Source organism: Bos mutus, chromosome 27 (genome assembly GCF_027580195.1).
Source record: "Bos mutus isolate GX-2022 chromosome 27, NWIPB_WYAK_1.1, whole genome shotgun sequence".
Lineage (NCBI taxonomy): Eukaryota > Metazoa > Chordata > Mammalia > Artiodactyla > Bovidae > Bos > Bos mutus.
The window spans coordinates 19,847,501-19,872,241 of NC_091643.1; the positions used below are offsets into that span (position 1 = coordinate 19,847,501).

The window sequence follows — 24,741 nt, forward strand, 5'->3', positions numbered from 1 at the left end:
ACAAAACATTTCAACCCCTTTCTTGTCTGAATCCCCTTGGCATTGTGTTTGTTCTTCCCTAAAGATATTTGATCCTGCCCTGCAGTAACAAACCATAACAATCACACCCTGACTAAACCAAATAGATCATAAACTCTTTGAAGGCACAGTGTTTGAGACAAGTTTGTTTCCCCCACTGAGTTTAACATGTGTGTCTAATAAATGAATATGAAAATATTCACAGCTGGAGTGAACCCCCCAAAAAATCTGAGCCCACTTTTTATCTCCACATAAAGTACTTTATGTGGAGTACTTGCTTTCAAAATTTGATTTTCAAAACTTGAAGTTTTGATAAGAAGCTTGGGACATTAGCACTTGACTTAACATATAAATCAAAATTACCAGCGTTAAGCAAATGAGGGACAGGAAGGAGGCAGAGACTGTGCTGTGACTTGTGGATTTCAGAGTGCCTGGCTTTGAGAGAAAGAAGGTGGTTATTTCAGGCTGGCAGAGAGCTCTCCAACTCAGAATCACACAGGGGTGGAAATGAACTGGCTCTGACAAATCAATCATGCCCAAACTCTTCATTATGCAGATGAAGAAACTGAACTCCAGGGAGATTATCTTGCCCAAGATCACTAAGCTAGATGCTGGCATAGCCTAGATTGAATTGTTTTTAAAATAAAGTATCGGGAGGCAATGTATTAAAACCTTTCTGTAGAGACCCTGGATTAGAGACCTAGCACTTTAAATCATCAGCAAGTGCTACAGTACTGTGGCTAGGAAAATAAATGGAGGTTACTGAACAAATCTATGACAAAGTCAGGACTGAAAAAAGCTTTCAGGTTGCTTCTGAGGCTGTTTGGTGATGTTCATTCTCACTCAACACTGAAGGCTTTTGAGTCCTGACTTGATGAGCAGAGGTGGGCAGGAAAGGACAAGACATTCTTCAATTCATCTATCTATACCTGTTACCTAAGAACACACAGTATATCCAGACTTCTTCCCTTGAAGAGCATGAAACAGCCTCTCAGTTCTTTTGAGCATTCTCATTACTAGGGTGGAAGCTCCCCCATCAGCTGATCTAAGAAACCTAGCCAACAGCTCAATGTCAAAAGGACCACTTCTGTTCCACTTGAGAGTAATAAGCAAGGTGAGAGGGATCCACTCAGTAAAGAGGAATCCACAGAACTCTGCTTTTCATCACCACTTTAATTCATTAGTGATTTTTCAGGCAAGCTTTATTCAGGCACTTGGAGACAGCGCAGTGAGTCAGAGGTTGCCATCAAAACCAGAATAGAAGCCATAGATAGTCCTCTCAGGGGATCCTGCTCTGGGCTTTAAATTCCCAGATCACACAACTTCCTAATTGGAAAGAAATGTTTTTAAACAAGAACAAGGGTTTTGCCAGGCCTAACAGTGACTAATAAGGTCGGTCTGAGGACTACCTGGTGAAAGAGAAGTTGGATTTACATGTCACAGTGAATGTTTAAAGTATTTTCACCCGGAGGTTTCCTGCTGAGTATAAATAAAATCTCTCTCCGTGGGTAATCCCATTCCAGCTCCCGCAGAAATGCCTTCCTTAATCAAATTAACTTTGAAATGACATTCAGTGTCTTCCTTCCAAATGCCTTTGTTTTCTCCAAGATCTTTTAGACAAGCTGTTTCACGAGGTTCTCCTGTACACTGATTAAGGCTCCCCCCCACCCAACATCTCTGGCCCCGCCTGCATACTCACTGGAGACAAGTTCTATCACCTCTATAGCCAGGATCGAGGATCCCTTACATTGTATTTATTTGGGTAGCACATGACCCACACACTTATAATACCAAAAATTACAAAAATTATCTAGGGTGCTTACAGAGAACCCGGATAAAAACAAAATTTAAATCTTGCTGGCTGAAATTCACATAACCGAAAGCTAATTCCTGACTTGAAGGGAGAGGATTTTTTTTTTTCCCAGTCTTTTTTCAAATATCAGGCATTCGCGTTGGTAATGCAAAAGGATCTTGGCTTAAGTACTTGAATTGGATGCTGCGGCTCGCCTCCAGGTTGCGGGCGCGCAGGCGCGGGCGGGCACACGTGGACATAGAGACACACTCACACGCGCCCGCCCACGCCCCCTTCCGTGTGAATTGCCTGCGGGATTTACGGGCTTTGCCACCGCGGATTACCATCAGGTGCAGAAAGCAAGTCTTTGTTCGGTGGGCATTTTCCTGCCTCCGGACCTGTTATTTACGGGCCACGTGAGGGCCGGGCAGGGGGTCAGGCGGACGCGGAGGCGCCCCCGGCTTATGCCAAACAAAGGCTAGCGGAGCCCGGCCGTGCCGCCGGGGGACGTCCCCCAGCTCTTGCGACACGTGTGCAGTTCGCCCGGACCTGCCTCCGACTGAGAGGCTCTTCCGAGATGTCCAGCTGAAGTCCTTGTAAAGGCATCGGCGTTTTTCTGAAAGCGGATTCCAGTGCTGCCCAAGAGCGTCCCGGGAAAGCCGGGGAACGTGGGCGCGCGGGGGGCTCCTTGGAAAGGGCGAGCTCCTGGTGTGCCAGGGAAAGCGAGTCTTTACACAGAGCCTCACGACCACCTCAGCACGCGAAAAACCGGACAAAAGCCTTGGGAGGGAATACAGTCCCCTTCCCAGCGGAGAAGCCAAGCAGCAAACCTTTGACCGCTGACCTCCCCTCTGGAGTGCCCCGCGGCCTCACTGGGTCCTCAGTGGTGGCCGCTCCTCGTGCGCCAAATGTCGAGGGGAACCCGAAATTGAGTAGTCAAAATAAATAAAGTAGTGGCGTAAACAATTAAAATTAGTGCCGCCTCCCCACAAGTCCACGATGAATAAAATAGTAAATTCTAAATAGAGACGGGACCAGTACATCGCAGAGCTATTTTGGGGCACTCAGCTTGGGCCTGGGGTCCGGGAGCCCGGACGCAGCGGGAGGGGATCGAGGGCTGTAGATTTCGGAGATGGAGGCCGCCGCCGAGGCCGGGCTGGGGACTGAAGGGGTTGCCCTGGGGCCCGGAGTCTACAGCCCTGGAGAGCCGCTCCACGGGGAACAAAGGCGGAGCGGAAGGCTGAGTCGGGGGAGGGAGCGGGTTCACCGACCCCTGTCGCCTCCGCCAGCCAGGAACAGAAGACTCGATCCCACTGCCACCGGGGCCCCGAGCGAGTCCCGTAATTCCCTGTTCGGTGGTTAATTCTCACTAACAAGACTTGGCAAGATGTCGGACGCATCATTTTTGGCTTCTGTCGTGTCCCCCACCGCTGCGCGCACGCACCCCCTGCCAAAAGTGGCCTCTGGGAAATAAAATGCATAAGTAGAAGCGGGGGCGGGGGAAATGAGACCGGACCGGGAAAGAGGGACGCAAAGAAACCCGAATCGGCCCTGGGACGTATTAAATTCTTTACCCGTCAATTTCTCGGGGTCTAGTTTCGCACCAAATGTGGACCCTAATTGTCATTTCCTGAGAGACAATTCACACGAGTACGAGAGGCGTGAGGACTTTTCCAAAAGCCGAAAATGTCCTCCCCCCCCCCCCCCATCAGGGTTAAATAAACATCTTTAGGAAGCGTGGAAGGGAGTGGCACTCCGCCTTCCTCCTTGGGAACAACATTCCGGATCCAATTAATGTCTCCCTCTGGGTCATAAAGCAACAAACTCAACACTTCACTCCTATTACCGGGCTTCGGGGCGCGAGGGCTTTCTCTTTCATCTCCTGGATTCGGGTTTGCCCACGTTCCTCGGGAAGCTATAAAACTGATTTATACCTTAAGATGAAAATCGATCAGGCTAAGGCAGAAGCTAAAGTCTGAGAAACTGCAATTGAAAAAAAAAAAAAAAACCAACAACAACCAAAAACGCCTGGCGGGCCAAACGCGCTCCGTAAGGCTGGGGCGAGGAGGGCCTGGCTGGGCCGGCTGCGATGCGGCGTTTCCCAGTCCCCTTGGGTACTAGGGGCCCACCTGCGGGGCTGACAAGGGGGAAGCGCGGAGGTAAACCAGGATGAAAGCTCAAAACAGAGTCCGGCCCTCCGCTAGGCCAGCTTCTCGGCTGGCGATTTTTTTCTGCGTATCATCGCCGCCACCACCGAGGCGGGGGTGCAGTGGCTGCAAGGCAACTCGGGTCGGGCTGGACGCGAGCGGAGGCAGGGGAGAGGCGCCGCCACGCTCCATTCACAAAGTCCCGGCGCAGCCGCTCGCCTGCGGGTCGGAGGCCTCCTCCCTTTTCCTCTAGGTCTCGGTTTTATGAATGGGCCTGGCGGCGACCGCCGCGCTCCCTGTTTACTCCGCTCTTTGTGACGTCGCGTCCCCGTGACCAGGAGCGAGCGGCCGGCACTCCATTCACTCGCTGGGGCGTGCGGAGGAGGTGGGGCCGGAGGGGCGGGGGGAGCCGCCAGGGGGCGGGGAGCGGGCGCGGGGGGCGGGGCAGGGCTCGCGGCCCAGAATGGAAAGAGGCGGAGCCTCGCGAGGTAGTAATGCATCTGCCCCCTCCCGGGGGAGAGCCGAGGAGCATTAATAAATCTATACGCCGAGGAGAGGAAACTCTGGCTGGGGCAGAGCGCGGAGCTCCGGCAGTTCGTGGGGGAACCGCGGCCGGAACGGCAGCGCAACGGGCGAAATACAATAGAGGCAACAACAGAAGGGAGCCCTCGTACCTCTCCCGTAAACACACTCCACTCCACTACCACCCCCCCCCCCCTTGGCATCGTGCTGCCCGGCGCCCGAGGCCGCCCGGACTGCTATGTAACCGAGAAGCTGCGGGAGAAAGGGGAACCCGGGAGAAGAGATTCGCCAGTGAGAGCCCCTAGGGGCCAAGTTTGCGTCCGCTTTTGCTCGCGCGCGCCCTTTCGTAGACCCCCGCTCACCCCTTCCTGGAGCCCAGCTCGCCCGGGAGTCCCTCGCCTCCTCGGGTGTCCAACAGACGCGGTTCCCGGCGACCATGGTGACGGTGGACGAGCTGCGGGAGATGGACTGCAGCGTGCTCAAAAGGCTGATGAACCGGGACGAGAACGGCGGCGGCGCGGGCGGTAGCGGCAGCCACGGCGCCCTGGGGCTGCTGAGCGGCGGCAAGTGCCTGCTCCTGGACTGCAGACCGTTCCTGGCGCACAGCGCGGGCTACATCCGAGGCTCGGTCAACGTGCGCTGCAACACTATTGTGCGGCGGCGGGCCAAGGGCTCCGTGAGCCTGGAGCAGATCCTGCCCGCCGAAGAGGAGGTGCGCGCCCGCCTGCGCTCCGGCCTCTACTCCGCCGTCATCGTCTACGACGAGCGCAGCCCGCGCGCCGAGAGCCTCCGTGAGGACAGCACCGTGTCGTTGGTGGTGCAGGCGCTGCGTCGCAACGCCGAGCGCACCGACATCTGCTTGCTGAAAGGTAAACGCGGGCGCCGGGCGCGAGCTGGAGGGTCGGTGCGGCGGGACTGGGCGGCCTGCGCGTTAGTGGGCAGAAGAGGTGCCTGGGGGTGACTCGTGGCTGCGGGATGCCCCCCGAACGCTTTTTTGTGCGTATTTGTGCTCGCGCTGGTGTGCAAGGCTTTTGTATATTTGTGTGCAAGTGCGAGCTCCTGAAGTCCTCAGAGATGGTGAGGGCTCAGTCACCTGCAATTTCCGGACCCTTCCCGGCGATTCTGCATTTGTTTACACCAACGGTCTGGCCTTGCGGGAGAAGCGACTCAGCAGCTTTTCCACCTTCGAGTCCTGGGAAGCGCTCTCAAGTGCCACTACGCGGGAGGTGGGGGACAGGTTAGGCCTGTTGGTTTGGCATGGCCGGGTCCCGCACCGAATCCGATTACGAGATTCCAAGACGTGGGGAAGAGAGGGAAGGAGGGTGAGCGCTGGGGTGCGATCGGTTCTGCGGCTCCTGCTGGAAACCAACCGTTCATAAATGCAAAAACGAGGGTCAGCTTGCGGGCTTGGTTGTGCCGCCCAACTCCGAGCTCCACCAGGAAGGGTGGCCAACCCCTCCCGCCTCGGGCTAGACCTAGGCTCCGGAGACGGAGGCTGGAGGTCCGAGTATTTGCTGGGGTCGCCAAGGGGGACGGGGCCTCTTAAATGAAGGCAGCTGAGAAGTAACGACCTTTTGTTCAGACTCAAGACTCTCAGATGGCGGCGCGTGCTTAAGTGCGAAACTCCAGGGAAGGGGAGATCTTACCAAATCTAAACTCCGAAAGGGCCGAGGGCTACCCAAGTACCTGGAAGGACCCGGGCGCCGGCCGCACCTGCCCGGCCAGGCCGGGAGCGGGCAAGTCGCTGGGGCCCTGCGGCGCTGCGCCCCTTCCACCCGCGCCGCATTCCGCGCATTCCTTAGCCCGCTGCGGGTCCTGGCCGCCCCAGGACCCGAGGGAGGCGTTTCGAACCCCCGCCATCAAAGGGCCGCCCCTTTCCCTGCCGGCGCCCCCGGCCCCCTCCCTCCTGCCCTTCCTCTCCGGTCCCGCTCACAGGAGAGGAAGGGAGATGGGGCGGGAGGCGCGGCGGCGGAAACCTCTCCCCACCGCCCCTTCCAAAAGGCACGACCACACCGCTCGGTGCCGGCGGGTCGGGCTGGCCCCTGTGAACAGCGGGGGGCTTTGTTCTCGGCAGTTGTTTCCTGGCCATTTGACCTGTCAGCTGCTGGGGAAATGCTGCTGTTGACCTTTGGTTGAACCACTAAGGCGATTTTGCTGATTTTTCTTTCTTTGCGAGGGCGGCCTTTGGCACCTCTGATTGGGCCCAGCGTTCCTCCCTTCTCCTCCCAGCGCTTTAAGGGAAAGTGCCAGGAAGGGCCTTGCACCGGAAGGACCAGGCGCTAAGCGAGGCGACCTGGGCGCAGGGGCCCTGGGGCCCCGGGCGCCGAGGTGTGCCGGGAGCCCAGTGGTCCCGGACTGGGTGGAGCGCGGGGATGGGGTCCCCGAGGTTGAGCACATAGCTCGTCCTCTGCGTGGTGCTGGCGCACGTAGGGACAGTGAGAGAAATTTCTCTGGGACGAAAGCCCCTTCGAGTGGCAAGGGCTGACCGCTGTGTTCTCCGAGCTGTGCTCACCTCGATCGCTCCGGATTTGGACCCCGATCGCACGCCTGCCTGCTCGGCTTCCGAACCCGGGACCCTTCTCAAGGCAGAGCGGACGCACGTGGCGTCTGGGTTCGTTTTGTTTTCTTTTTCTCCTGGAAGAAATCCAGAGAGGACCGCCCTAGGGTTTCCGGGCGCGCACTTAGGCCTCGCTATTGGAGAGAGAAGGAGATTTTTAAGGTTCCCTCCTCGGGCTCACGGCACCTGCCTGGTTCCCCCGAATCCCGCCGGGAGAGCCCGGAGCCAGATCTGTACCGAGAGCCGCCCCGCGGGCCGGCCGCCGGGCGCGAGGCAAATGCTAGTCTGTAGGGTCGGCAGTCCCCTGGCGGTTGGCGAGGTGCCTGGCCGAAGGAAAAGGAGTGCTTAAGGGCTGTTTCCTCCCGAGGCCTGCACTGCCTCCTGTTGCCTGACCCGGCGCGCGCAGGGGCGGACCGCTCGCTGCCTCTCCCAGACCGCATCCTCTGAGCTGGGGAGGGTCATGGCCTGGGCGTGGGGTCCAACTTCTCTTCATAGGCCCTCCCGGGAGGGGCCAGGAGAGGTTCAGCTGGGTCTTTCTAAGCAAAGGGAGCCTGCCTTTGGACGCAACTGCCGCCTAAAATTCAGAGTGTGGGGAGGGAGGGTATTTCCTTCCAGCTTGTTCTGCAGTGGTGATAGAACATCTTTGAGGTTAACTGGTTCAAATTCTATTCAGCTCAGCCTGTTTTCATTTAGGTGCTAAACAGAGGCGGTCTTCACACAGTTCCTCTTTCTTTTCCTTGCCTTCCCCTGCAAAGGAATCCCCCAGTGAGGGCAGAAGGAAATGGGCTCCCTTGGCGCTGCGGGGAGGTGCGCCTGGGGGCGGACAGTGCAGAAGCCAGCGGAACAGCAGGAAACGTGGGTTCCTCGCAGGAGGCCCTGGGGGCAGGAAACTAAAGGGAAATGAGAGGAGACAAGCCCCTTAGATTTATCTTTAGTAAATACCTGAATTGGTTAGGTGTTGGGTAATTTGGATGATTCCACGCCCCCCCCCAGTTTTTCCTTTATTTTGCAGCCAGTGGGGCCTTCTGTGCAACCATTCATGTGTGGTGGTGGGCGTGGAGTAAAAGTGGTCAGACATTAAGCCGTGGAAAACTGTTGATATCTGCCATCCTGGGGGGACAGTAAAAACAGCCGGATATTTTTAGAGGTTCTATTACCCTTCCTGGTCACAAGCTATGGACTTTTACCAATTAACTGTGTTTAAACAGCTGATTTTTCTATTTATGCCACTTTGAAGGGCAGTTGGTTATATATTACAGGTAGTTAATAACTAATACCACAGGCAAGAATTCATAGCTTTACTTAAGATTAAGGCAGTGCTAGCTGGCCTTTACAATTCCTAATAATACCCAAGGTTTGCTAAAAGCAGTAACCCATATCACTACATTTTCTGGTCCTTTGGCTAGTTAATCTTCCCACTGGGGTAAAACTCATTTTATTGAAAACCCTGTAAGGCATTTTGGGACAGTTTAGAGATTTCAGCTTTTCAGATTTAATTATAGTACACATCTCTTTTGAAATCCCTTTCTCTTTCTTTCATAGATCCTTGGTTTAGGGTTTTAGACCCCCTCCCCCCAGTAGAGAAAGACAAAAAGAGCATTTTTCTTACCTTAATAGACGTCATTCTTTACTTCCCACATCCCCCCAATAAGAGATCAGTCTGTTACACAGAAGATTTCAGGTATAAAAACATTATCTTACTTTTTCTTCTATCTAAAGTTCTTCTCAGCCTGTGACCTTTGTCAGTTCTTACTCAAGTTCTGATTTAAAAGCCGTCCTGGAGCTGTTTTGAGAAATTGGGAAGATCAATATACTCCAGCTTCTCCTTCCAGGTCGGAAGTCTCATACCCAATGGTCCCCAAGCCTGATCATAGTGACCTGACGTGATAGCTTCCGTGTGAACAGCGACTAAGGCCCATCCTGAGAGCTATGGGCAGAGGTCAGGTGGCTGTGTTCCATCTTTTCTCTTTCTGTGTCCATCTGCCCTGCCCATCCTCATTTCCAGGTCAGTGGCACCAAACGGCAGAATCCTGGGGGATGCTAAGGGCAGCTCTTTCACCCAAAGGCAAAAGGACTGGCTTTTCTCCTTGCAAACAGGACACGATATACCCATGACAGCGGAGAACTGTTAGAATTACAAACATAAAAATAAAGGTAGGCCTTAAGGGAAATTCCTAACCCAGAGTGTGAGACTTTAAAGAATTATAAAGAATTAGGCAAAGTCACTACTCTTTGCATCATCTGCACTGGATGGTTCCAGTAGGTGTTGACTGAGAGTGACAGCCTGATTGTCAGGAAGTCCATCTCAGCTCCCTTACAGGAAAGGTGGGCTTCACCGAGAACTCAGAGAGGAGAAAGGGTGACCTTTTTAAAGAGCCAAGGAATTCCTTACAAAAAATCAGAACATCTGAAACCAGATAGCTGGTTTCCTTCCTGGAAGGCAGTTCCCGTTTAACAAAGAGGAAGTTGGGGAGGAAGAAATGAAGACTAGACGGAAGCCAGATTGCTGAAGGGAGCAGATGGCAGAGAAGTACCTGGAGGGGCTGCAAGCGAGATCCAGCCTAGAGTGTGACCTCGAGTGTCCAGCCAGCTGCCCGGGACACCAGAGGTAGCAGATCCAGGACCCAGAGATGAGGAGCCCATACATGTAAACTGGAAGTCTTGGAAATTCTCAAAGCCAAAGGACCTTCAGATGTCCCCAGACTTTGCCTGCTGGGCAGTGTTTGATATTGATAAGATGTCCCAGGACAGCAAGGCCATGAGCCCTGTTTGTTAACAGGTTGATATGAGAGTGTAGAGAGAGTAACAGGGAAAAAGTGGCAGCCACATTAAGATCCGCGACCATCGTCACCACCAAGAGGCTGTCCTTCCCATCACAGACCCCATTAAGAGTCCTATTATGGCGAGATGACGGGCATCACAGCAGCCTGCCCTTTCAAAGGACTTCTCACACATCTCCCCCGCCCCACCTACATGAGCAGGGGGCCAGCCAGTTTCACGGTTTCTGTCAACTTTGAAAACTGCCTCCCTGTCTGTGTGAGAAGACGAAAAGAACACAGAGTTGAACCGTAGGCGTAGTTATTCCTCAAGGAAGTTGGGTAGAAAATTATAGTCCTTTCTGCCCCGCTCCCCCAGACGCTCCAGTTTTAAAATTAAGATGAGAAAATGAGAGCTTTAAGGCTAGAAGGTATATTATTAAATAAGAACATGGGAAAAACAGGTCAAAATTAGTCAGCCTATCTGTTACCGAATTACATGCGACAGGACGTAGGAAAAAATAAAAGGGAATTCACTGGCGAATGTGTTGTGAGATTGTGTTCAGAAGGTGGAAATACACAGGTCTGATGGAAATATATACCTGCTGTCAGTTGGTAGTCGGCAAGTCAGTTCATGACCATTCAGGAGCACAAAATGTTGGAACTTCAAGATAGTGTCTGGAATCCTTGCATTCTGAGGGTGGAAAACGGGGCTTAGGAGGGGATGTGTCTCTTCCAGCTCCCACAACAGAGCTGGGGCTCCTCTGCACCCGTCTGCCTACCCCCTCCCATCCCGCATAGCTCCAAGGCCACAGGATAGACGTTCTCCCATCCCACCCCACCGTGTCTACAGTGGCAATAAACTTTCCCTCTCGTGAGTTCTGGATAAAGCTTGGAGATCTAAATCTAGCTCTTGAGACTTCCGTGGTGGTCCAGTGGCTAAGACTGTGCACTCCCAGTACAGGCAGCACAGGTTCTATCCCTGGTCGGGGAACTAAGATCCCGAATGCTGCAGGATGTGGTCAAAGATAAAAAAATACAAGTCAATCTCGCTCTTGCTGAAAGGGTCGTGGCTATGGTACCTGCACAGATGTGAGCTGGGGAGGCAGGCACTGAGGAGAGAGGCTGGGAACAGTCTTCTTCCCCGCCACCCACCATAAGAAACTGAGTTTCGTTTCCATCAGGACCTAGTATAGGGCTACTCTATATACTTCTAGAGGAGCTGACCTTTTTTTAAAAGTGAAATGATCCATGTGTTTATTACGTAATTTGAGCTCTTGAAATACACTTTCCCCCAAGAGATGTAAGACATGAGTGGTGTCCTGCAACAGCTCACGGCCAGGCCAGGTGTCTGTTGCCCTGTACTGGGCTCGTGCCCCACTGCAGCACATGCCGTGTACAGTCTGGGAGAAGAAGAGCCAGCAAGTGCCTTTAAGTGCCAGGGGAGTCCCTGTGATGGGGACCATCACTGTGAAACCAGAGTGCCATGAAATCACACCCTCTATACATGCAGTGCGTTCAAGTTGTTTTTATTCTGTTTCATTAAATTAAAAAAAAAAAATGCTGGTCACGACTCCTCCATAACTACCTGGAGTTCGAAAAGCATCGGAGAGAAGCAGAGTCCAGTGAAACGTCAGCAGTGCCCTGTTGACATTCTTTCTATTTCCGCATCAAAATTCTTTCCTAGAGTGATGAACCACTGGGCGGGTGGTCGCTGAGAGAAGGGCTACTGGAGAAGCAGTGGTGGGGAAGCACCAGGATGGGTCCTGATGACCAGGGTCCAAGTGACTTTGAGGCCCCTTCTGGAGAAGGCAGTACTCCACTCCAGTACTCTTGCCTGGAAAATCCCATGGACGGAAGAGCCCGGTAGGCTGCAGTCTGTGGATTCGCTGAGTCGGACACGACTGAGCAACTTCACTTTCACTTTTCACTTTCATGCATTGGAGAAGGAAATGGCAACCCACTCCAGTGTTCTTGCCTGGAGAATCCCAGGGACAGAGGAGCCTGGTGGGCTGCCGTCTATGGGGTTGCACAGAGTTGGACACGACTGAAGCGACTTAGCAGCAGCAGCAGCTGTGGGCTGAATGCCCTTACATGGGGGCCGCCATGAAATTCAGTTTTCTCTTCTGTTAAATTTGGGCTCAGCACGCCTTCTTCCAGGGCTGCTGGTTGGATACCGGGGTGGGAAGAGCCTGACACGTAATGAACATTTCCTTTTAAGAGGGTCTGTCATTTTTATTAACCTGGATCGGAGTGTGATCTTTTGGGGTGTGGACTGAATGGCCCCTGACCTGCACTCCTGTATCTGCACTGCATCACTCGGGAGCTCCCGACCCCACAAGGGTGTGTTCTACTCATCTGAGGTCCTGGCCTGACTGCAGCTCCTGGGCCCCAGAAGGAGGTCCTTTGCTGATGCTCCTCGTAACTACCAGCCACAGATCCCACCACAGCTAATGATGGCTCCGGAGGGAAATCCTTTCCGTTGCTCCCATGTCAGGGACTCCACCCTCCCTTTGCTCCTGTCTCCAGAGCGAAAGAACTTTTCAGTAATCATTTTGCCGCTTCATTGTAATGGTGCCTTTTCCTGACCACTGCTATCTCTCTGTCCTGTTATGTGCAGCCTTGGGGAGATGACAGATAGCCCCCGCTTTCAAGCCTGGTCTGGTCTCTGGGCCTGCCTGCGCCCTCCCCCATCCCCCACACCTGCCACACCCCCAGGGTCAGCTGCAGGCTGGGGACCCCTCCAGGGTTCTGCTGCTCCCTGGGGATTGACTGATGGTCAGCCCTGGAGGTAGCAGATGTCCTTGACTGGGCAGGGGATGTGGGATGCAGGAAGTGCCTGGTACCTGTTCTTCTGCTGCCTAACTACCAGCTCTCCAGATGCCCACTGGAAAAAAGAAGGAAAGCCCAGGAGGAGAAAGCTGTCCTGAGTGTGAGAAGTTGTGAGTGAAGCTGGAGTCCCCTTAGGTACTGAAGAAGGAAACGTTCATTGAGTGTCTCCCTGGGGCCAGGCACAGTGCACACTGGCTGTTCCAGTCCGTCCCCACTAGAGACTCCCGGCCTGGAAGTTTCATTACATTTTACAAATGAGGAGGAGGCTCAGAGAGGTTCAGTGATGTCTCCAGGCTGCACAGCCTATGATTCATTCACAGGGCTGGCATTTCAACTCAGAGCTGTGAATCTGACTGCAAAGGCAAGGCTCTTTCACTTCCGTCTGATGCCCTGGTCTGTGCCTTCTCAGCAACGGGAAGAACGTTCTTTCTACCACTGAGTCTCCTTGGCTCCTTCAGCCCTAAGAGCTACTGGTTCTCTATGACCTTGGAGCCTCGCCCTGACCCTCCTGTGACTGCTGGCCTGCCCGTCCAGGTGATGAGCTTTTGGGAGGGCACCCCTCAACGTCTTGTATCTCTGAGATGTATTTTAATGTTCAAATTATGTAATAAACACACAGATCCTTTCACTCAATTTTTCAGATCCTCTAGAAGTACAGAGTAGCAAGTGATGGTGTTTCATATAGACACTCAACATTGGTTTGTGGATGGACCCACTTCTTTTACTTTCTCCAAAGGGCAGCATTTGCCGAAGTTTCCATCCCAGAGGCCCATCCCAGGGGGCTTCAGCTAAAGGCACTTGCCGGCTTTCATTGCTCATAGCCTGCGTTGGGGGCGGAAGCATTAGCAGGTTTATAGGCGAAAGGGAGGGCTGCTTCTGACAAGAAGTCCACTCAGGCCACTAGCACCTCTGAAGAGGGCAGGACTGGGCCCTCCAGCAGGTTTTCCCTCCAGGGAGGCTGGTCATTATGACTCAGCAGAGTGAGGGCCTGTGACCAGAGAAATGGCCATTTATAGCCTGGGGGAGGGAAACCAGGAGCCTCCCGCTCAGAGAGGAAAAAATGTCTGCCCTGTTTCTGGAAGCCTTATGATGTGGCAAACGGTCATTTTCTTTCCTCTCCGAAGCGGTAGTGTCAAGGGTTGGGATTCAGGGCAAGGAATTGACTAACCATCACATGTTGGAAAACTGCTTTGAATGGTCGGGATAGAGAGCAATGGCACCCCCCCGTCACTTAGTCATAAAGGTGTAGTGGGCCAGCTGCCTGCGTGACCATCCGTTGAGTGGTTGTTCCACAACCTGCAGACCCTGCTGAGTTCATTTTTAGTCTATTTTTGGTCCAATAGAAACTGCAAAATAAAAATACAAGCAGGGGGACTTCCCTGTTGGTCCAGGGGTTGGGACATCACCGTCCAGTGCAGGGGGCGCAGGTGTGATCCCCCTGATTGGGGAGCTGAGATCCCACCTGCCTCAGGGCCAAGAAACCAAAACACAAAACGGAAGTAGTGCATGCATGCTCAGTCGTGTTCGACTCTTTGTGATGCTGTGGACTGTAGCCGCCAGGCTCCTCCATCCATGGGACTCTCCAGGCGAGAATACTGGAGTGGGTTGCCATGCCCTCCTGCAGGGGATCTTCCTGACCCAGAGATTGAACCTGCGTGCATCTCCTGCACTGCAGACAGATTCTTTACCACTGTGCCACCTGGGAAGCCCCCCAAACACATCCAATCAAGACTCCAGAAATGGTCCACATCAAAACAAAAACCAACAACAAAAAATTTAAAAAACAACACAAAAAAACCCAAGCAGGGCCAAACTTTGACAATAATAGATGGTAAGTTTCCCGCAAAGCAAAGTCCCAGAGTGCACAAGAAAATCAGAGACACAGGCTGACTGTCTCTTCTTGGTGTGTTTCCCTGCCCGCCTCCTCCTGCGTCTCTGCCCACCCCTGCCCAGCCGCCTTTGCCTGAATGGCACTAACGCTACTCCACAGAAGTTGGCCATTTGTCTCCTTTTACTTAAACGACCTTCCTTCCCCGGAAGATGATTCCGCAGAGAACCATTCCAGGGCTTAGCAACTCTCAGGTCAGGAAATCCTCCCGTGCCCCAAACCTGGATAAGGCAAGAAGGATTTGTTTAGATTTAAGCCCGTTTCCTCTCGTTTTGGCCCCTTGTTGATGGAACAGCTGTTCATGAGGCTGTGTGATTGGCATCTGTTCTGTTGCTGAGGTCCAGAAGGCCTGGTGCCAGGATAATAGTTTTTTTATTCTCTCCCACACTAGAGAACCTCTCTAAAAGAAGAGCTGGAGTTGGGGGATGACAGACATCTTTGTGGGTCCCAGGACTCAATTGTGGCCTCATGGAAACCCCTAGTGGCTCTTCCCTCTTTCTTTGTCATCACTGTAAAGAAAGCGTTCCTTCTTCATCTCCCCCTGCACATCCTCCTTTGTGTATCTGCATTCTAAACCGAAGTCTTGTCCCTAAAGCTTTTCTTCCAGCTTTTAAGATGCGTTCTTCCCCAAGGCAGTCTTCCCATCTCTGGAAGAAGGGCTCCTTAACCATTATCTCTGGGCCCACAGCGCCACCCAGTGGCCAATATAGGTGCAACCAGCCCTAGCTTCCCAACAGCTCTCCTCTATGAAGGGTAGTGTTCAAGTTCTCCCCTGGTTTGGTTTCCTGGTTGTTCAGTGACCCCATTAACCCGAGCATCTTTCTCCTTTACAGGTGGCTATGAGAGGTTCTCCTCCGAGTACCCAGAATTCTGTTCCAAGACCAAGGCTCTGGCAGCCATCCCACCTGCTGTGCCCCCAAGCACGGCGGAGTCCTTGGACCTGAGCTGCAGCTCCTGTGGGACCCCACTGCATGACCAGGTGCGGGCTGAGATCAGACTTCTGCTTAGAGAGGCTCAGGACTCAGGGCCTCAATGCTGGGTGAATTGATGAACCCTGAGTGTTGGGATGTGACCTTAGGTGAAATCCATTATTTCTTTGAAATTCTCCCCCTTCCTTCTCTCGTTACCCTTACATAAAAAAAGAACGTAAAGACATAAGTCCCTGACTTCTCTCCCAGAGTTATGTGCAGACAAGCAAGGAGCCCAGAAATGTGTGGGCTGCTCTGTAGGAAGCTGAGACCCCAGCCCTGGCTCACAACAGTCAGAGCTGTCCACCCCCCATACAAGCTAATGGTAAATGCTAAGTGAACATCAGTGGACAACCAGCCCTTCTAAGAAAACCAGTTCATGCCACTGTTATTCTTAACAAGCACACCCCTTCCAGCCCTCTCCTTTACACAGAGATGGACTAAATTGATGGGGTCCCGCAACTCGGCTCCGCAAATCCCACATCACTTGTGTTGATCCGTCTCAGAATCATGTCATTAGCAAAGCCAACATAACCTCCTTTTGCCAGGATCCCTCCTCTTGTCTTTGAGGTTGCTGTGGCGTCTGTTTTTGATCTGCAGCAAGTAGCTTAGTGGTAGCAGGTGTAAGCTCCTCACATCACAAACGATGGAACAAGGCCAGTGTTGTGTCTTCCGCTTCATTGGTCACGGGGGGTGGGGGGAGGTGGGCTGCTTGAACCAGAGAGGGGGGCCCAGCATCAAGGCAGAGCACAGCATCAAGGCCAGAGAGGTACCACTGAGCGCATCCCTCCCTCCTGGAGCCCCAGCAGGACACGGGGAGACCTGGAGGGGCTGTGTCCACAGGCCATCTTCCCAGGGCCCGTGACAGCACCCCCCACCCGCCCCAGACTGGCTCCCCTTTCCCTGTCCCACCACCCTAGCCCTCTCCCTTGCTGTCTTACACTTAAGATGTTTGGGGGGGCCCCTTTGTTCTCCCCTTCTGCAGGGGGGTCCGGTGGAGATCCTGCCCTTCCTCTACCTCGGCAGTGCCTATCACGCGGCCCGCAGGGATATGCTGGATGCCCTGGGCATCACGGCCTTGCTGAACGTCTCCTCCGACTGCCCGAACCACTTCGAAGGACACTATCAGTACAAGTGTATCCCGGTGGAGGACAATCACAAGGCCGACATCAGCTCCTGGTTCATGGAGGCCATCGAGTACATCGGTAGGCTGGCCCTGGCCGGGGCGCCGGGTTCAGGAATGGGGCGCTGGGTGCAAGGCTGGCAGAGACAGGAATCGAGGGAAGAGGGAACCACTTGGAGCTGGAGTGTTGAAGGAGGGACTTAGAAAGGGCCCTGCCAGAGGGTGCCTGTTTTCCCTCTTTCTCAGAAGGAAGGCTGACCCTTGGGGTGTTGAGTTGCCCAGGGGTAGGAAGATGGACTTACACAAACCGTAGGCATTGGTAGCTGATAGAGCCAAGAACTTTTGCCTTGGATGTCCCACCTGCCAAGCAGATGAGACTTAGGGGTGGGGAGGAAAACACAGAGAGAACTGGGTCATTGTTCTCCTGCAAATGAAAACCCCTCCGTGTGTGCTGGCACCGGGCTTTAGCATGTGTATTTCCTAAGCCTGGCACATTTGCTTGGTTAAGTCTCCAAAACAGCCTAGAACCGACGGCACTCCCTGGCCCCGTGGGTTTCCTCTCTCCCGGCGTCAGCCTCGGAGGGCTGTTCCTTCTGTGGTTCTGAGGGAGGGCTCCGACCGATGCTTATCAGATCCTCCCCCCAGCGCCCTTGTTCCGCCCGCGGGAAGGACGGGGACTTGGGGACACTAACGGGCGCGTGGCTCTCTGCCCCAGATGCGGTGAAGGACTGCCGCGGGCGCGTGCTGGTGCACTGCCAGGCTGGCATCTCCCGCTCGGCCACCATCTGCCTGGCCTACCTGATGATGAAGAAGCGCGTGCGGCTGGAGGAGGCCTTCGAGTTCGTCAAGCAGCGGCGGAGCATCATCTCGCCCAACTTCAGCTTCATGGGGCAGCTGCTGCAGTTTGAGTCGCAGGTGCTGGCCACGTCCTGCGCGGTGGAGGCTGCCAGCCCCTCGGGGCCCCTGCGCGAGCGGGGCAAGGCCACCCCCACGCCCACGTCGCAGTTCGTCTTCAGCTTCCCGGTCTCTGTGGGGGTGCACCCGGCCCCCAGCAGCCTGCCCTACCTGCACAGCCCCATCACCACCTCCCCCAGCTGTTAGAATCCTTGGAACGCCCCCCCCCTCCCCAACCGACACCAGCCCACGTTGGGTGGGGCCCTGTGGCCAGGCAGCAGGTCCGGACTGACCCGTAGGGGGCCTGGCAACCAAGCTCCTTCCATCCATCTCTCTGGCCGACCGTGGGGCCAGCTAGAATGGCAATAAGGACCTCGAATACATATTTAAACGCAAACAAAACACTCCAACTTAGAGCAATAACGGCTTCCTCGGCAGGCAGGGAAGACCTGGGGCTTGGTTTGTGTGTCAGTTTTAGTTTTCAGATAGGAATTTCTTACCTCATTTTTTTTTTTTTAAAGCAGTAAGGCTTGAAGTTAGGAAACCCACAGATCCCGGCAAATGTGCCCTCCCGGTTTTATTAGGGGGAGGGGGGTGGAGGGGAGGCAAAGGGCCGAAAACAAGTTGACCAGAAGTGCCTGCTTCTGTGTGCTTGGTCCTTCTGTATGTTGTAGTTACAGGAATTTTTTTTTTTTTTTTGAAGAAATCTTTTAGGACATGGTTTTCCTTTTTAAGTCACCATCAACGGGTGAATACTTACGCTTAATAATAAATAAAAGTATTTATTGAGAGTTTCCTCAGAGTATGTAAGTACACAAAGTCTAGGGACCGTGTCTTTAGAATATGTTCATGTAGGTGTGGACCGGCGAGCACAGCAGCGTGCAGACGTCAGTGCAGTGAGGTGGTGTGTTCGAGATGGCATGACGATCAGCTTGCATTTGCTTTCGCTGGGAAGGGGGCAGGGTGGGAGGAGGAGAAAGGGGAGGGAGGGCGTTTTTAGCGTTGACCCTTGGTATCTGGTAGGTTGGTTCCAGCACCCCCTCCTTCCATCTCGGATACCAGAATCGGGGGTGTGTACATCCACAGATAGCGCATCCTTGAATATGGACTGGAGACTGTCTTTGAAGTTGGTTTTTGGGCACATGGACCACCGAAGCGATTTGAAACCGCAACCATGCAACCTTTTCGGATGATCAGTAACTCAGTTTGGCGGTGGAAGCGTTTTTCTCCTAGACCTGCCCGAGGACTTATATATCATCTGTGATAAATGCCATATCGTGTAAGGTGCTCCTAAAATTAAAATTGGGTGCAGTTCAGATTTTCCTGCAGCGAATCATTTGCCAAGGTCCTTGGGGAACCCAGCTAATAAGAGAGAGACCCGAAAGGGAAGTGGAAGCACCAGGTTTTTTTTTCCTCTTTTGCCTAAATCAGAGATTTTAATTTTAGGGGGTTTGCTTGGAATGAAGTATGCCAACAAATTCTTGTGATCTTAAAAGATTCCTGGTGTAGGTGGATATCTGTAAAGTGAATAGGTGAATAAAAAGGGCGTGGACACCTCACTGGAGGTCTTGTGGAAGATTAGGACAGCAAGACAGCGTGAGTGAGGAGTCAGGCAGACTCTTTGCAGGGAAGCTGGTTTCTGGATGGGCATTAGAGTGCCAGAGTAGAATCCTTTCTTGAGATAATGCCGTTTTCAGGGGGCCTTTCCAAATAGAGGAGTGGCTTTTGGAACAAGGAGCAGGTGGGTTGGGCTTGGGGGGAGGGAGGAGGGAACTAACCACGGGTTATTTAACTTATAGTATTGTGGAACAGTGTTGTTACCCATGCCAGGTTAGCAGTAATTCCAAACTTGTCTAGAAATGAGAGCATGCTTTAGGTTTTGCTTTTTGGGGTTGTTTTTGCCCTCTGAGAATCGAAGTGCTGCTCACCCATTAATAACTTCAAGCCTCGATGTCAGCATAGTGTCGGAATGCTCCTTCTTGTCCCCACGTCCCAGACAGGACCAGGTTCCTCACATTTCCTTCCATGAACATGAACCTGGCATCATTTGTCTTACCTTTGTCAAGCCCTGTCTTGGGTGTGGCCAGAGTTCTCACTTCCTGTTTTTAGAAAAGCCCGAGGCCCCCTCCTTTCCTGGGAGCTGCTTGGCTGAACCCCTCCTGAAGACGTGGAGGGGTCGGGTTCATGACACTGGGCCTACTGAGAGAGCTCAGCTGGACGTTCCCTTGTCTTCCTTGATTCCTGGAAGTTGCTTCATGTTGTGTGATGAATTGAGGTCGAATGGGCTCCACTGCTGGAAAAGTGTGGGTTCCCACAGACAGATAGGTTCGCAGGAGGGACTGCTTGAAGAGGGAGGGAAAGTAGCTTAGAACAGATTGACTTTTTACAGAATGAGTGTACATTTGCCAAAATCTGCGTATCGTGCTTTCCCAGACCGGATTCCTGCTGCCCAGACAGTCGGAGCCCAGGACCCGCCCTGACTGGGTCTCTTCCCTGCTTTCCAATTCAAGTCTTGTGTCGCAGTGTCAAACCACTATTTATAAAGCCATTTTCTTTGTACTTGATAACAGTGTGAGTCCCCAAACCCTTAGAAATCAAATAGGAAATGGGCTTGATTGGAATCGGGGATTTGGGGTCACTGTCTACTTTTACCATCAGAAGCCTCTTTGATGACTTGCAAGAAAGAGCTCTAATGAAGACGGAACCATGAGGTCCCTCCAAATAGCCACTGGGTTTCAACAGGTGTCTCTCCCATGAAGTGATTTCTGGTGACATGCAATTTCTGTCGCAGTCAGAAAGCTTTGCCACTTTGATCCATGGTGACCTGTGCTATTGACTCACTGGATCATGTATAGAGACTGGAGAATGCTGCTGTTCCCTCCAGTGTCTTTGTGACCCCAGGGTGTGGGTGGAGCCCCCCCCCTCCCAGCAGTATTATACTGAAGCCACTTGTGAGCTGGTGGCAGGGAGCTCCCACCCTTAGTCTTGGCCTCTGAGGCCATTTTCCTCAGATGTCCATTCTAGCCTGATTCTAGAGAGTTGATTCTGATTCTATATGAGAAAAAATCCAAAATCCTTGGGAAGATGGGCAGAGGGAGGTGGGATGGGTGATTTCAATGTGAGGGGAGGGGGCCGTGAGATCAGAGTTTGGCCGCCAGCCTTTGTTGGTAAAGTAGGGGTTTGCCTTGGCTGCCCGTTAGCCCAGACGAGGTACACCAGGAATTCTGGAGGAGGGACCTGGGCATCAGTAGGTTTCAAAGCTCCCCAAGTGCTGTCCTTGCATAACTGAGTTTGGGAAACTTAACCTTCTGGATGGCAAGGTGCTGTTGGAGGCCGGGGCTTGATAACACAGAGCTGGCTTGTGTGGCAGAAACCACAGCAGACAGTTGTCCCTGGCCCTGCGTGGCTCCAGCTCTGCTGAGGGACAGTATGGGTTCTGTCAGGAGCTCACGGGGCCTAAGACCTGGATGAGGTCCCTTTTCACGCCCCTTGAAAGCTGATCTGTAGTTGTTAAGGAACTGAAGAACGTCTCTGGCTGTCAGTGCTCTTCTTTGCAAGTTTGTTTGTTTATCAAGAAGTATGGAGAGGGACTTCACTAGCAGTCCAGCCCCGTGCTTCTAATGCAGGGAGTGTGGGTTCGATCCCTGGTCAGGGAACTAAGATCCCACATGTCGCATGGTGCAGTCAGAAAAAAAGGATGGAGAGTGCCACCTCTTGGAAGAGGACCCTGCTCTCCCTTAGAGCTTATGAGTCATGCCAGAAATAGGCTTCTTCAAGACAGCAATGCAATACTTGTAATTTCTGTAAATAGCCCCATCTTTCAGAGTGATGTCATTTCTACATTTGATATGCTTGTATTTCTGTAGGGTGTATATAGTTTAGGGGGATTTTTTTTGTTTTGTTTTGTTTTTTTTAGAAAAGTCAACATGTCTGTTTTTATTTATTGCTTGAAACAAAGATCATTTGAAGAAAAATAAATACATTTTCGACCACCTCTGGCTTGGTTTATCCTTTCCCGAAAAACTGCCAATATGATGACTTGGAAGGTCTGAATCATTTATGGTAGTCTTGTGGAGACGGGCCACTCAAATCTGTGAGCTCCCTGAACACCACGGAAGGTGACAGGTGAAGGCAGAGAGGAAATCTCTGAGAACTGGATTTTTTAGACAGAAAGAAGTGAAGGGTAAGACACAGATGTCCTCATCTGAGAGTCTGCTTTCTTTTTAAAAAAATTATTTATTTTAATTGGAGGATAATTGTTTTATAATATTGTGCCGGTTTCTGCCCTCAGTTCAGTTCAGTCACTCAGTCGTGTCGGACTCTTTGCGACCCCATGAATCACAGCACGCCAGGCCTCCCTGTCCATCACCAACTCCTGGAGTTCATTCAAACTCATGTGCATCAAGTCCATCCTTTGGATGGACTGGTTGGATCTCCTCGCTGTCCAAGGGACTCTCAAGAGTCTTCTCCAACACCACAGTTCAAAAGCATCAATTCTTCGGCTCTCAGCTTTTTTCACAGTCCAGCTCTCACATCCATACATGACCACTGGAAAAACCATAGGCTTGACTAGACGGACCTTTGTTGGCAAAGTAATGTCTCTGCTTTTGAATATGCTATCTAGGTTGGTCATAACTTTCCTTCCAAGGAGGAAGCGTCTTTTAATTTCATGGCTGCAGTCACCATCTGCAGTGATTTTGGAGCTCAAAAAATAAAGTCTGACACTGTTTGCACTGTTTCCCCATCTATTTCCCATGAAGTGATAGAACCAGATGCCATGATCTTCGTTTTCTGAATGTTGAGCTTTAAGCCAACTTTTTCACTCTCCACTTTCACCAACTCCTGGAGTTCACTCAGACTCATGTCCATTGAGTTGGTGATGCCATCCAGCCATCTCATCCTCTGTCATCCCCTTCTCCTCCTGCCCCTAATCCCTCCCAGCATCAGAGTCTTTTCCAATGAGTCAACTCTTTGCATAAGGTGGCCAGAGTTCTGGAGTTTCAGCTTTAGCATTATTCCTTCCAAAGAAATTCCAGGGCTGATCTTCAGAATGGACTGGTTGGATCTCCTTGCAGTCCAAGGGACTCTCAAGAGTCTTCTCCAACACCACAGTTCAAAAGCATCAATTCTTTGGTGCTCAGCTTTCTTCACAGTCCAACTCTCACCTCCGTACATGACCACAGGAAAAACCATAGCCTTGACTAGATGGACCTTTGCTGGCAAAGTAATGTCTCTGCTTTTGAACATGCTATCTAGGTTGGTCATAACCTTCCTTCCAAGGAGTAAGCGTCTTTTAATTTCATGGCTGCAGTCACCATCTGCAATGATTTTGGAGCCCAGAAAAATAAAGTCTGACACTGTTTCCCCTGTTTCCCCATTTATTTCCCATGAAGTGATAGGACCAGATGCCATGGTCTTCGTTTTCTGAATGTTGAGCTTTAAGCCAACTTTTTCACTCTCCACTTTCATTTTCACCAAGAGGCTTTTTAGTTCCTCTTCACTTTCTGCCATAAGGGTGGTGTCATCTGCATATCTGAGGTTATTGATATTTCTCCCAGCAATCTTGATTCCAGCTTTTGTTTCTTCCAGTCCAGCGTTTCTCATGATGTACTCTGCATATAAGTTAAATAAACAGAAAATCAGAGGAACCAGAGATCAAATAGCCAACATCCGCTGGATCACAGAAAAAGCAAGAGAGTTCCAGAAAAACATCTATTTCTGCTTTATTGACTATGCCAAAGCCTTTGACTGTGTGGATCACAATAAACTGTGGAAAATTCTGAAAGAGATGGGAATACCAGACCACCTGACCTGCCTCTTGAGAAATCTGTATACAGGTCAGGAAGCAATAGTTAGAACTGGACATGGAACAACAGACTGGTTCCAAACAGGAAAAGGAGTACGTCAGGGCTGTATATTGTCACCCTGCTTATTTAACTTATACGCAGGGTTTCTGCTGTACATCAATGTAAATCAGCTACAGGTATATATGTCCCCTTCCTCTTGAACCTCCCTCCCACCTCCCACCCCATCCCACCCCTCTAGCTTGTCATAGCACCGGGTTGAGCTCCCTGAGTCATACAACAAATTCCCACTGGCTATCTATTTTACACATGGTACTGGATATGTTTCAATGCTACCCTCAATTCATCCCACCCCCTCCTTTCCCCACTGTGTCTGCAAGTCTCTTCTCTATGTCTGCATCTCCATTGCTACTCTAAGACTAGATTCGTCAGTACCATCTTTCTAGATTGCATTTATATGTGTTAATATACAATCTTTGCTTTTGAGAGTCTGCTTTCTGCCAGACACAGGATGGAGTGATAAGGACGGCTCTCAGGAGAGGTCTATCTTAAACAGCTTACAGCACAAGTGATTAGGGCTACAGCAAAGATTGTACAAGGAGTTGCCACACCCTTCCCCAACAAGAGCAAAGGGACCTGGCTCCCAAAATCTTAGGAAATTTTAGAGACCTTGTGTTCCCTCATGTTCTGTTGGGAGCATGGAAATAGCAATATGCATCGAGGCCAGGCTGAAGAAGTAAACGGATGAAGGTGATATAAGGCAGTGGTTCCCCAGTGGTCATTTGGGGATTGGTTCTATCAGATTCAGTTAGTACAAATGTCCCAAAGTGTAAACCAAAGCTATGTTAGTAAACACGTATTTCCACTGTGTCATTTTTATCTAACATTATTTTGGAAGCACTCAGTTCAGTTCAATCATGTCTGACTCTTTGCGCCACCCCATGGACTGCAGCACGCCAGGCTTCCCCCCGTCCATCACCAACTCCCAGAGCTTGCTCAAACTCATGTCCCTCGAGTTGGTGATGCCATCCAACCATCTCATCCTCTGTCATCCCCTTCTCCTCCTGCTTTCAATCTTTCCCAGCATTAGGATCTTTTGTAATGAGTCCCTCTTCGCATCAGGTGGCCAAAGTACTGGAGCTTCAGCTTCAGCATCAGTTCTTCCAATGAATATTCAGGACTGATTGCCTTTAGAATCGACTAGTTTGATCTCCTTGCTGTCCAAGGGACTCTCAACAGTTTTCTCCAACACTGTAAGCAATGCAATTAGCAATGCAATTTGGAAGCACGAGTCAATGTAATTAGCAAGTGAACGAAATGAGGTATACGGTTTGAAAAATGGGAGGCCAAATTATTTGCAGATGATATGTATCTGAAAAACAGGAATCAACTGAAAAGCTATCAGAAATGAGAGAATTCAGCTAGTGGTTGATTGTATTA

At 51.7% G+C, this 24,741-nt stretch overlaps 1 protein-coding gene and 1 long non-coding RNA gene across 2 annotated transcripts in view; one reads left to right on the forward strand and one right to left on the reverse strand.

Moving 5' to 3' along the window:
* LOC138985931 (uncharacterized) overlaps positions 1 to 4,976 on the reverse strand; it is a 111,684-nt gene extending 106,708 nt beyond the window's left edge. The window contains exon 1 of the long non-coding RNA XR_011462858.1: positions 4,842 to 4,976. This is a non-coding gene — a long non-coding RNA (uncharacterized lncRNA). The remainder of the gene's footprint in view (positions 1 to 4,841) is intronic.
* On the forward strand, positions 890 to 21,489 carry DUSP4 (dual specificity phosphatase 4). Its single transcript, XM_070364145.1, has 4 exons — positions 890 to 5,348; positions 15,346 to 15,491; positions 16,466 to 16,685; positions 17,319 to 21,489. Exons 1-4 carry the CDS (start codon positions 4,916 to 4,918, stop codon positions 17,702 to 17,704), a joined length of 1,185 nt encoding a protein of 394 aa, XP_070220246.1. The 5' UTR covers positions 890 to 4,915; the 3' UTR covers positions 17,705 to 21,489.
* The last annotated feature ends 3,252 nt before the right edge of the window (positions 21,490 to 24,741 follow it).